Here is a 13,623-nt window from a genome sequence, read left to right on the forward strand (position 1 = left end):
AATCTTATTGCATTTCCCAAAGCTGGTGTTTACTGCCTTGGCAACCTAAGAATGCTGTTTTGCTTAAAGCACAATTTTAGTAATTCTTCTGCCTTGAATAATGCGAAGGAATTTTCAAATTATTTCCAGACCTCGGTAGCTCCCTGCCTTATTAGAGGGAAGCACCGGCCTTTTGTCTCTAGGAAACTGCTCCGAGTTTGGCTCCTGTCAGGAGGGGAAGGCTTTGGTAGCCTAAGCTTCGCCTCTTAATGGACTGTAGTCAGGAAACAACCACACACCGTTTTACTTGATAGCACACAACTGGCTCTCCTCAGCTAAGAGATGTCGAACAAATTGCTCTTTAAGCCAGACAAGGTAGATTAGAGCTCCGAGCCTTGAACCGCTCCAGCTGTATCCACCTGCTCAGAGCAACCATGCTGTCTCCGACTGCATTTTTCACCTTTTCTACTGGAAATTTGACATAACCGGTCCAAAAGTTTTCACTGTGGTTCTGCGGGATTTTTACAGGATGTCACACCGGCAGCAAACGTACTTGATACATCCCCAAAGCTTTTATTTTCTGGCTTCCAAGCGCGTTCACAACAGGTCTAACACAGTAGTCTTCCCCGGAGATTTCTAACTATGCAGCAATTACACGTGTAAAGGAAGATTGTGAAATCTCATCGTAACCGCGCTGCCCACTGCAGGTACAATGACACACCAAGTACCCCCAGCGTTATCTGGGGGAGGTGGGACAAACGCCCAGCACCCACAGCACCGCTGTCCCGTCCCGCTGTCGGGAGGCTGCTTCACAAAGCTGCAGGCAGCGTCTTCTGCTTGTGCAGCAGTCGGAGCACGCACTAATTGGGATCTTTCCTTCAGCTTGTTTCAGTGATGGAAAATAACTATTAGGGTAAATCAATTGGCCTCAGATTACACGTGTTCAAGATACTGCCCTGATAAAATCTCCCTGAGGAAACATTTTACCTACTATTTAATTTTTACCATTGTCTTTGGGAGCAGAAATGGGATTAGCTCTACAAAATTTACATCTTAATTCGTGATTACGAAGCATTCTCAACCACAAAGGCATTTAGGAATTATCTGCTCACAAACCTTAACCAAACTGAGACAAGTTCCCCCGTACTTTACCACTGCGGCGTTTCCTACATCAGCAGCAGAGCAAGACAACAACCGGCACTTCTGCTTCCACGGGGAAACAAAAGCACATGCTGTTGCTTGCGCCAGATGACACGCGAGTGGCTAAGCAGCCTTGAGGGAAAAAAAAGGAAACGTATCGCTTCCAAAGCCTCGCACAAGGTCCCTCCAGTGCGGACAATGGGGCGGGCTGCGGCGCTCGGCCGTCATTGTGCGCCTCAAGGCTGTGCGGTCCCCTAAACGCGGGGCACGGGGGAGAGCGCGGCAACGCTACAAAGCTTCATGGTCATGGGTTTCTATAGCTGTTTCTTTTGAAGAGTGGCACAAAAGGCTTGCGGAGCAGGACCGTCTCAGGGCTGCAGGAGACTTCTCTGCGGGAGCAGATACAGGGGAGGGGTGCTGGGGTGTGCGCGGTCTGTTGGCAGAACAAGAGGAGCACTCTCGGTGTCCACCATGAATAGGAGATGAGGTTGGCAGTGGGGTTTCTCACCTCCAGGGAACGTTGCTGGCCACTGGCTTTAGCAGGAGGAAACCAGATGTCCTCAGGTGTGCTCGCCATGGGGAGAAAGATAGCTGCCGTGTGCAGATACTGCGTACGGGTGAAGATATCGCATACAGATACATGCGGGCACACACAGTTTTTGTGCAACACACAACAGGTTATTGCTGCTGACAGCCCCACAGGGAAACACCTTTCATTATACAGCCACGGTTGCGTAAAACAATGCCCGACATAACTGGTCTCAGCTACCCCAGCAACATAACACCACAAAAAATGCAAGCCTGTTGGTTAAGATGGAATTACCAGAGCATTCATTTGTGCAAATACGTTCAGGAAGCATTTGCCAAAGTTTGTCAGAGGACCGGGTTCAGCAGAGGACGGCAAACCTGCACAGCCACGCGGGGGCTCCTCATCGACAGCCTCTTCCAGGCTCCTTTGGGGCTCCGAAGTGGGAGCCTCTCCTGCAGACCCCTGCTGATGCCTTCTCCTGGGGGTGCTGTGTGCCACCCAGGGCACCTCCTGGGGGTGCTGTGTGCCACCTGGGGCCCCTGTGCACCTCCTGGGGGTGCTGTGTGCCACCCGGGGCCCCTGTGCACCTCCTGGGGGTGCTGTGCGTCACCCAGGGCACCTCCTGGGGGTGCTGTGTGCCACCCGGGGCCCCTGTGTACCTCCTGGGGGTGCTGTGCGCCACTGTGCGCGGGGCAGGGATGCGGGTACTGGTGTGCAGCCTGTGAATTCCTGGGGACAGTTCCGCCAGGTGCCCCACTGCTGGAGCTGCTGCTCATCTGTTTTGAAGATGGAAAGAATAAAAAAAGCTCACTAGCTTTTGTCCTAAATTCAGACCAGCTGCTTACTAGTACCGTCTCTCCACTCCAGTTTTTACAGTTTCTACCCACACAAAGCACACTCCTGGCCCCCAGCTTCCAATTCTCAGATGTCGATAACATGAATATCCCCGCTTCCCCCGGAACAGACCACAGAGCCCGTTGTCTTTCGTCTGAGAAGTGAAACCCTGCGCAGCTGATGTTGCTGGAGGGAGCTCGTGGCTGGAGCCCCCTCCCGCAGGGCAGCTCCCACCTCGAGGGGCTCGGAAAGCTCAGTGCCCAGCTAGAAAGGACGGGACACCGAGATGTCCACGCTTATTTTGCATGCAATTAAGCTGTTGCTTTGCTCTCCCTCCTCCTGGCAGCCAAGTGCTACATCAGGGAAGGTATCGGAGACCCCAGCCACTGACAGGTTGGGCCACAGCCCCCCCGTGCCCTGTTTTCTTTTTTTTGTTCCTGAAACTATCCATCTGCCAAATGTCACTAGCTGATAAGAACTGCCCGTTATTAAATCCCCATTTGTAAATAGATGTTGGCTGACATAATTAATGTCTACCATACAACATAATTTGAATTACAAAGTAAAGGCAATTTAAAAATCAGCCTCCAAATGATTACAATTGATACGCAGCCTATAAATTCCACAGCCCCCAGGAATTATTTAAATTTCTGAAAATGAATGAAAATCAGTACAAGATGTCTTTCAGGAAAACGAGACCAGAAGTGGAGCATCTGAGATAAACTAAATAGTCTCTTGAGATAAACACTCTTTGGTGCAGTAATACCTATGGCTCCAGGCCACCGCGGGTCTGTAATGTCTGCTATACTGTCAAGGCTGTTATCTGCCGTGCCACTGCCACCTACTCAGAATAAATCCCCTTAACTGATAAGCACATTATGTTGAGGACCCCTGCCTGTCACTTCCATCCAACTGGGTGGTTCACACGAACGCCGTGGCACTGAACTGCTCCGCTCCGAGGCACCGACACCGCAGGCTGGGATCGAGCCGCCAGTGTACGAGCGCAGGGAGGTGAGCGGAAGAAGTGCAAAACGTGGAGAACAAAATACGGGCTGTGGCGCTTGGAAATGTTTACCGCAGATTTATTCGTCTGCTAACTAAAAATAACAAGTTAAGATGGGCAACAAACACTGTTAACAAGCAAGCAGCAGCGTTAGGCTGGGGAGGAAGAACAGCAACGCGAGGGTAATTTAAAGCACGCATACGTATGCCCCTTGCATGCCAAGATAAATAGCTCTGATACTTCCTACAGACATCTGCACTACAGAATCGCACGGGCTCGACAGCAGCACAGCACCCACAGGAGCACTGCAGAACCCGGACCTTGCACGCAGCAGGGCCCTGCTGAGCTTTGCCTCTTTCTCCTGTCTTTATGCTCTCACTTAGGGCTTTAAGTGCATTTCGTTATATTCCTGCTAGTCCTTCCTTCAAAAAATCAGAAGAAATAATTTGAGGGAGTCTAGATTTACTAGAAAAACAAATATCTTCATAAATAAATAGTACCACAAAGGAGCAATGAAGTCTGCTTTCAAGGAAGCAAACGTGCTGCTGCAAATCACAGGCTGGCAGTTAAGTTCTGCATAAATACAGCAGATATGTGGTAGTGATATCTATGTGATAAATTACATTTATCACGCACCTTTGACCATCTCACCTGCACTCGGATCACCCAGCGAGGAAATGTTAACATTCCCGATCTTTCAACAGTTTCAAACAGCTGCCATTAAAAAAAAAAACACACACAGAAAACCCCCAAACCCACAACAAAGAATTCCACATCCTCCCAGAGATAACCTTATCTTTCTCTTTTGAAATGTGAGGTTTTCCCTAAATTGTGTTGGCACAAAATCCAGGGTTGGGGGCAGGATGCTCAATCAGGCTTAAGAGCATATAATTAAAGACCTATCAGGGACAGAAAGGGAAGCAAGCATCACTGGGAATCACCAGATCTGCAGCAGATATGTAGTGTAAGAAATGTAAGCACTTATTTGCATCATTGGAGATAGAAGGTCTCAGATTTTTATCTGCAAAAATGCAGTATTTGTTTCTTCTGCAAGAATCTGTCGAGGAATTACCTTTGAAATAAGAGAGTTACAAATAAAATGTGGACAAATGAAAACCAGGCTGCTCAAATCTGAGACATTTTCTTATTATCTCTGGAATCAGAAACCAGGAATCGCCTTCAGCTCTATCAGATGACAAGATCATCTCGCAGCGCCGCCACCGAGCCCTGGACATCGAGAAGGGTGCAGGAGGGGCTGTGCTAGGCTACGAACCGGTGTGGTGTAACACTTGGCTACCCCCCTCAAACAGTAATGAAAGGTCTGCACTTAAATACTGTTTTCCCTACAACCAGCAACGTGTACAACAATGTGGCTGCTGTGAGAAGATTACAAGGAGAGAAAATCCATAATGAAATGTAAACTCAAAAAAGGCCAGTTAAGCCGGGAGCACCTTCCTTCTCATTAGTTTTCTAACTCCCTTCCTTCACATTCCTCTTTCTTATTCAGTGGAATAATCAATCTTTTTTTTTTTTTCTTTTTAAACGAGGTGCAAATGCATTTTCACACCTCTACTTAAAACTAGGTTAAGTCTCCAAGCTAATTACACATTATTAATGAGCTCAACAACTGTGGGTAGGCTGGTGAGAGAAGGGATGCAGGTCTGCACGTCATACGTGTGTGCATGAGGATGTACGTTTGTGCTCCAGGTGGGATGGAGTCTTCCAGGCGCTGAACTCTTATTTTGTAGTAGCAAGATGCTTAAAATTTCTTTCACTATTAACCAAGCTGCCTGGCCCTGCTGACACGGACAGAGATGACTGCAGAAAGCTTTAGCTACCCAGAACAAACAATACAACAGCAGGTTACGCACCAGCACAGATCACCGTGTTCTGGCAAAGTCTGCTTTAAAAAGTTGTCATCTTCCACTGACTGCATCAGTGCCAGGGATTATCCCCTCTGCAGCACAGCATGTGCACACCATTAGTTGCCAACAGACACGAAAAGCTTGCATGGGACACGGATGGTGCTCTCTGCTGCTTGCTGCACAGGGACAGAGTAGCTCTTGAAATAGATCTTGAAGAGCAAGTTCTAACTTGATGATAAAAGATAATTAAAGATAGCAAACACCACTGCCAGTTTCCTTTAGTGAGGTGGGCTCTAACGGCAGCGGTTTAGCTCTAAAGAAATGCCTCCCGGTGATCCGCAGCTCTTCGCTCCCGGCTGGACTTTGCAGAGGAAGCATGGGCACAAGAGAGACATCTTACAGGATCAGCTCTGCAATGAGATGCCAAAACCAACACAGGAATTCCTAAACGTCCTCAGATCCAGGGTCTACGCCACAGCAGCCAGAATGATATAGTTCTTAAAAATATGCATTCATTTTGCTTTTAATTCATTCTCTTTTTAGAACTACAGAGCTTCTAACGATGTTTGTTACGCACTCCTTAACGTGAGACACTACACATGCACATACATATCATTTATATGTCTAAATATAAAAAAAAAGAAGATTTTCAGAGACGTAAATGTTTGTACAGAAGTAGTACACACAACTATCAAAACAAACAACCCCCTTCATCCTAGCTCTGGATTAGATCTGTATCGGAACATGTGTACACAAAGCCAGTACAGCCTGACGTTTACAGCAAGCATGCAGCATAAATGAAGAATGGCGTGCTACGGATCTTGCACAGATTCAGATAACTTCTGGTTAAAAGCCTTCTTGTTGAAAGTATTATTCAAACCTTAAATATGCCACGCTGTGGGATGAGTGTGTGCTAAAAAACCCTTAACAGACCTGCTAATTGAACTTCATGAGTTTCTTCAGAATACAACTATGCAGAATGTAACTATAACCACTTTGATTCTTTAGTTTCTAGCTGGCAGGAAAAACAAGCCCTAATTGTGTCAGAGTTTAGCTGCTGAAGAGATCAGTGTTTTATGAGGGATGTAAAAATGGTTCACAGTTACTAAAATAGAATTTTTTGTTTGCTTTTCAAGGAGGGGGGAAAGGAACATTTATAACTTAAGAGTCTAAAAGTGGGCAATTAAAAAATACACCAATAAATTAGTCTTCCTAGGATATTTTCTGGCTTGGGGAAAGACAGTAGTAAACACATCTGGGAATTTTCCTGCTGAAAGCTCCTGACTTGTAAGTCAGATCTAAGTGGGTATGGTTTTAATCCCAAAATTACATGTTTCCAAAATTTACATGTCTTCCATGCAAACCCCACTTGCAAAGACGCTACTTTCCTTCTAGATTTTCTTTTCAATATGACCTAAACGCACATTTTATAAGACATATTCTCCTATCAGCTCGTGCTTACCCCTAAAATGCCCCCATAAGGAGAATGATGCCATCGTATCTACTTCTTCAGCCCTCCCGGTACTGTGCTGCACGAGTTTATATTCCACCGCAAACAGTGGAACAGATCTACTTTTGAAGCAGAGTCAGGCCAACAAGCATCAAGAATGGGACTTGGTAAAAATCATTACTTACTGCCTTTCGTGTAGGTACATTTAGGTATCCCAAAGACAATACTGACAACAGCTTCCCCCTGATGCGAGCGTGGATTTTGCACTTACCAGCATCAAGACTACCAGTAGCTGCAGTCCAGCCCATGACGGGGGGAATGGCACCGACGACAGCTCCCACCCACGTGTTGGCAATGCTCATCCTCTTCATGGGTGTGTAGCAGCACGTGTACAGGAAGATGTTGAAGGCTCCCAGGGCGCCGGTGAGAGGGTTGACTCCCAGCGTCAGCAGGGCGATCCCCGGCACCCCGCAGGAGGCAGCGAAGCACACGGCGAGCAGGGGGCTGCGGGAGGAGAGCCGGGGCACACGCTTAGCACAGGAGCCTGTCTTAAAGAGTTGTTAGTGCCCCCCTCCCCTCGCTCTTCCTCCCACTCCTCCAGAAAGCTAAGATCAGATTTGGGTTCTTTTTTACGGATTTTTATTACTCTTCCAACTCCAATTTTCACATCTGTCCCCCATCCCAAGGCAAGCCTTTCTAAACAGTCAAGGCAATCTTGCCATAGGTTTGCAGCGATAGGTGATTCTTTTGTGACCAAATTAATTTAAGCTATGCAGGTCAATAGCCCGCCCGTAGAATCGGTGCTTCCAGCAGATCATTTTCTTCTATCCTAATAGTAGTATGTTTTGACCTCTGGAAAAGGCACTCCGTGTTTAGAGTGAATGAGCACGGTTGCAGCCTGCCAGATTTTTAACTGACTGAAATTTTCCAAGGGATCTTTTGGATGAAATACAACAGGGTTAGACACAAAATTAGGAAGCATTTAAGAGGAAAAGAGTACATTCAATCATTTTGAAATTATGCTAACAGAAATAAAGTATTTTTTGGCTTTTCAGAAAACAGCTGAATTCTCCATTCATTCCATTCTCCCATTTAGCTTGCACGCTCTGCTAAGCAAGGGTAGCACACCAAAGCAATTCCGGTAACAAAACCAAAATTAAAACTCATCTGCTAAGTGTAACTGGAATTAACTGAAGATATTTTAGGTTTGCCTGAAAGAACCAAACAATAAAGATGCTAATCACTTCTGCTGATTTCTACTGCACAAGAGCCGAGCGAAGGCTGGAAATTCCTGTTAAAATCTGTAAGAAAGTGGCTGAAGCTGTGTAAACTTCTGCTCATAAGTTCCACAATAAACACCCAAATACGATGAACAAGGATTTTTTGTTCAGCTACCAAACCCACACTTCGCGGGCAGCAAGCACCATGATGCAACCCGAAGGACGCCTTATTTCTGTTCCCTTGCCCCCGATCAACATGTTTGCTGCTGTGGAAATCTCTTCACCTGTGCTTGTTCAAGGGCATTTGGTAAAACGGGAAGAGAACCAAATGCCACTAAGAGGAATAATGTGGTGTGAGAGACCTGAGGAAAATGCCATTAACTGTGTCGCATTAAATAATCGATGCAGCTAAATACACACTTTTAGTCCTACATATAACAGCAAAAAACACACGTGCTCGCAGCAATGTCTCTGCGTGAACTTTAACTTTACACGTTTTGTCTAATTTTAAACTATGCAGCCTTTGTATTCTACCATTACCCTGCCCTCTGGCTGAATCCTTAACCTTAAATACGTGTCGCAAGCACTGCTCCAACCCTCGTAAGGAAAATTTGCTGGTGGGGATGAATTTTATGTGAGTTTTATCAGCAAAAAAATCCTCCCGTTCCAATTTTTATTTTTAAAACCTTCATCAAACCAATACAGTATGGAAATCCTAAATAACCACAAGAACTAAAACGAGCAAACCTCACACCAAAGATCTGCCTTCAATTTAAATTAAATTGCCTGAGTCGACACATCCCAACATTTTATCCAGCTTTTCAAATCCATCGCTGGATTTCAGGTTACAGAGCACGTTCACGCTCCGTGGGCAGCTTTGGGGTCACGAAGGCAGCCCGGATCGAGGCCGGGCCCCGCCGTGCTGAGCAACGACAAAGCCACGTACCCAATCTGAGAACGTTTCCGTGAAGGTCCTGTGAAAGGAGCCAGACGGAGCTGTGCCCTTTGGGTTTGCAGCTAGCGGTGCTCTTTTGGGGAAAGGCAGCAAAACACCATGTGCACAGCAAGCTGCCTCAGCGCGGCCTACCAGTGCTATACTTTCCAGACGTTCCCCCTCTGCAGTGAAAGCCTGACTGGGTTTGGTTAAACAAATCTATCTTGACTGATTCCTGACTAAAATACCGTCAGGCACACAGATGAACACCAGGCTGCACAATATGTGCTCCAGAGGCGACAAAAGACCAGCCTGACCCTGCGAGGCCCGGTGCCTACATCCACTCCTGTGGGGAGCGCAGCCCTCAGTGAGGACACAGCGTGACCTAAGGCAGCGAGCACTTCTCTTGTTAAGCGAGTGAAGACCCATCTGCATCTCTCCAAATCAAAGGGGCGCCAGGCACCACGAGCCGCTGACGGAGAGGCGGACACCAGCACTTCACCTCTCCTTGGGAGAGGGAAGGAGGAGGCCAGGCCCTCCATGGGGGATCCAGTCACCGCGACCTTCCCCGTGGCAGGAGCCCCGCAGGGCCAGCCCTGGCACCACTGCTGGCGGAGCCGACCAATGGATCAGAAAAACCCCGCTACAAAATGCATCTTTATAGAAAGGGAAGGGTGAAGTTACGTGATTGAGACCTCCAGAAAAGGTGTGATGAAAACACGTTTTTGTTTCTTGGTTTCTTCATTTTTGCTTCTTTAAAAGGAAGCTCCTGAAGGCAGTTTGATCGTGTCTGTATGTGTCTGTACACAGTCCCACGGATCTCAGGGGAGGGCATCAAGTCAGCGATGGCTGTTCTTCACAAGCAGTCAAAGTGTATTACCTTTAGACATCTAGAAAGTATCCCATTTTCTACTTCTCTCCAGTGTTTCCTTAAAAAACAAGGAACTGTAAAATTCTTCTAGAAGAGTAATTGTGTGACTGACAAGGACCTGCATCAGAAACTCCAGCTGAGATCAGAAACTCAGACCGTGGTCTGATGATTCCGCTTTGTTATTTCTGCCCCATAAAACTCTTCCACATTTCAAAGACACTGCACTCAGAAAGTAGGACCCTGCTTTCTTGGCGAGACATGAGGCAGAGGAGAATTCGACTCACTCTCCCAGAAATATGTCATCTTTATAAGGTCTAGGAGAAGTATAAGCAACTCCTCATTGGGAAAGAGACAATATTTGAGGAAAAGGTACAGAGCTTTCAGTTACTGATGCAGTTTTTACTGCTTCAGTGACTTGAAGGATTTTAGGAAGGAAAGACTTACCACAGGTTTCAATCTCAGCAGTGTAAGGGTATTCTGATTTCTAATAGCTTATGGTCTCCTAGGGACCATGATGTACCTCCATGCCTACGTATGTTCTGTGAAATCTCACGGATGTGGTGTGGTGCTCATCGATCTGATGCATGCTCCCTTCTGTGCCTGTGTCTCTCAGGAGATCAGGATCCCAGTCTGGAGCAGGAGAAAGGCCGCGACGCTGAGCTGTCACCAGATTCACCCACCACCTACAGTCCACAACGTGCCCCCCACTACAGCCTTGTGCCATCAGGCAGCGCAGTGCACACCGCAGGAACACAGGTAACGGAGAGCCCAGCACCAGGGAATTCTCACGTGGTGGTCAAAAGTGGATGCGGGGTCTCTGCTGGTTTCCTTCATCCCGAAACCATCCATACAGTAAGTGCAGGCTGATGACAGACGCTGGTGCATAAGCCTCATTTCACTTGGGCGTTCACTTATGCTGAGGGAATCACTCCCATGGGAAAAAAAAGGGCAATCTTCCATTGGAAAATTGGCCAAGAAGCTAGCTGGGAAAGCAAACATATTGAGTAAGAAACTAGGTTTTATGATGGATTCTTGGGAGGAGTTGGTTTCAGTTATTTGGCTGATTAAAATCAGGCTCTGGAAAAATACTACAAGTGCCAAATGAGTTCTCTTCAAATTTCAATGCTAAAATACCCAAGTATGTCACCACATAGGACACCTCCTACAGGAAAACCAAAAACTGGTAGTTCTGCCTCATCCCTCTCTTCTCCTTTATTGAGAATGCATATGTCAAAGTCTGCCCAAGGATACATCTAAAAAAATTGCATGTTCAGCTAGAAGCTCGGGAGAGAACTTCAGCTTGAACAGTGAACAATCAAACCCTTACGAATCCAAAGAAAATCTGATGAGATTTCATTCCTGTTCAGTTTGAAGAGGCGAAGGAGGAGAAGGAAGAGGAGAGGCAGAGGAGCATGGCTCAAGGACAGCCCGGAGCTGCTGTGGGGAGCGGGGCGCAGGCAGGAGGAACCCCTCGCACACACCACCCCGAGGGACCCATGCGAACCCTCACTCATCATACAGCTGACGGTGACTTCAGGACACAGCAGCCTGTTTTAATTCATGTGCTATGGCATCATCTTTGAATCTAGGTGCCACTTACAGATGAGCTGGTTATACATATATAATGATCTCGCACATGTGTGCATGCAGCATATTTATTTAACAGGCTCCAGAGCCACGGGTAATAGTACTTATTGACTCACAGCATTACTTGGAAAAATTGAAAGGGGAAAACAAATTAAAGCATTTGCTCATCTATAAAATTAATGTAGTATTTTACCTATTTCACAGCAGCATTAGCAAGCTTAACGTCTATAAAGATCAATAGCCTCACTACTATGCGTGCTCTTCTACACTATCCTTGGCATTTTGTGAAGATCACTATCAAAGTACAGACAAAGCTACAATTAAAAAAAACAGCAGTATAAAAAAGGTGATAAGGAGTTTAAAAGCAAATTGTATTTGGAAAAAAATATCTAGAAACTACACAAAATTTCCCCTTAAAACATATCAACATTCAGAAATATGAAAAATTCCAGTATCAGCATCTAACACTTCAACCTAGCTCTGTGAATATACTGACACTCATATACAAATACAGGCACAAAGCCCCTATGAATTCTGAATAGATGCATTCAAGCTATCAGCAGTTGTATGCAATTCATGTTCAGATGTTATGTAAATACATAAGAAACTTAATTTGTGACCTTGTGTTAATGGGAAATTGGGCATGCAAAACATATTTGCATAAAAGCTTAAGCTTGAATCTAAGTGTCCATTTAAGATTGCCTGCATATTTTTCAGGTGAAGCGTAAGTGCTTATATTTGAAAATTGGATTCAAAGCCCAACACAGAAGGTAATAAAACAAATTCTCTCTTCTCCCTGTCTGTCAAAAACCTTTTATGGAAACATCACCACTTCTAAAAAGGCAAACTGAAAAAAACCCACCCAAACAACAAAACAACGGCGCCCTTTTGTTCTGCTGCAGCATGCATAGAGTACCTTAATGGACTGAAACATTTAAATTCCTGGTTGGTATTTTGTATTAGACCTTATTATTATTGACAACAGTTCCTCGAGCCACAAGGCCAGGGATCCGTTCTGCCAAATGCAGGATGCAGAACTAAAATCTATGGGATGGGGATGGTGAAGAACAAAGCGTGGGGGGCAAAGGCTGGGCTTTGGTGGGACAGGGGCAGGGGCAGCACCTCTGCTCCCCGGCCACCCCCAGCCAGGTTTTGCCTCCCGAAGGTGATCAAGTCCTTTGCATCCCAGGATGGGTTTCCCATTTCCTCCAAGATGCAGGCTCAGCAACACCACCGCGCTTCTCCCCTCGCTTGTTTGCTGCAGCTGCCCCCAGAAACGGGGCTGCCTGAGCACCGGCTTCAGCATCTCCCCTTGTGACAGGTAAATGAGATGATCAAGGTGAGATTGATGCCTCAGATTGATCTCAATATTGCTACTATGGACGTAAATTTCATCTGCATATAGTGTCAAAACAATTTGTCGTAATAAGAAGAGGAAGAGCCTGAACCAGCCTAGCACACAGATGGGTTGAAACTACTGGGAGCTCTGCAGTTCTTTGGCAGAACAAGAGCACAAGTGTGATTTGCATCTCTGCAACTCCATTTCGCCATCGTGGTCTGAGATACGAGTCCAGTGCATGAACACTGTTCCAAAGCCATAATTAAAATCAGATTTTGGGAATAATCATCATAAATTGCTTATTATTACTGGAATCTGTAGGTACTAAAAATGTCCCCCGACTACCTGCCTGTATGAGGCTGCCAGAGGAAGCCCCCTCTTTCTAACTTTTTCCAGGTCAGCAAGAAATTATTAAGGCTTCTGAAGCCATTTCCAAGCTCAGACAAAAGCTGCAGACTGAGGTTTTTGCATTTTTTCAGCAGTGACGAGAGGCGACACAAACCAGAGCAGAATTCGCTTCTCTTCAATTCTTTCTGCAGCCAGGAAAGCTCGTTTCAAGAGGGGAGGATGTCCACAGAAATCTCCAGTACAAACCATCACCCTCCGCAGCTGCTGATTTAGTTGTGCTCATCTCTTGGCATCTTCTTGGCTCCTGTGGCCAGACAACACCAAGAGTTGCCAAAAGCCAGTCCCCGGGTGGGAGCTGAGCCTGGATCACCACGACTGTCAGGCGGTACTGAGCTATGGCTTGGCCACCTCCCGCAGCTGGAGGAGCACCAGCAGGGGATTTTCTTTTTCTTTTTACAGGATCAGCACCCGAAAACTGCTGAGCCCTCAGCAGTTTTAAAACTTTAAAACTTTCTGAGATCCAG

General features: G+C 46.3%; 1 protein-coding gene across 2 annotated transcripts in view; it reads right to left on the reverse strand.

The window, feature by feature from the left end:
• Positions 1 to 13,623, reverse strand: part of COX10 (cytochrome c oxidase assembly factor heme A:farnesyltransferase COX10) — a 102,177-nt gene that overhangs the window by 7,512 nt on the left and 81,042 nt on the right. For both annotated transcript variants that reach the window (XM_083805211.1, XM_083805210.1), the window contains exon 6: positions 7,072 to 7,304. In XM_083805211.1, the coding sequence (XP_083661337.1) occupies positions 7,072 to 7,304 (233 nt within the window). The remainder of the gene's footprint in view (positions 1 to 7,071; positions 7,305 to 13,623) is intronic.

This window comes from Anser anser (genome assembly GCF_964211835.1).
Source record: "Anser anser genome assembly, chromosome: 19".
Lineage (NCBI taxonomy): Eukaryota > Metazoa > Chordata > Aves > Anseriformes > Anatidae > Anser > Anser anser.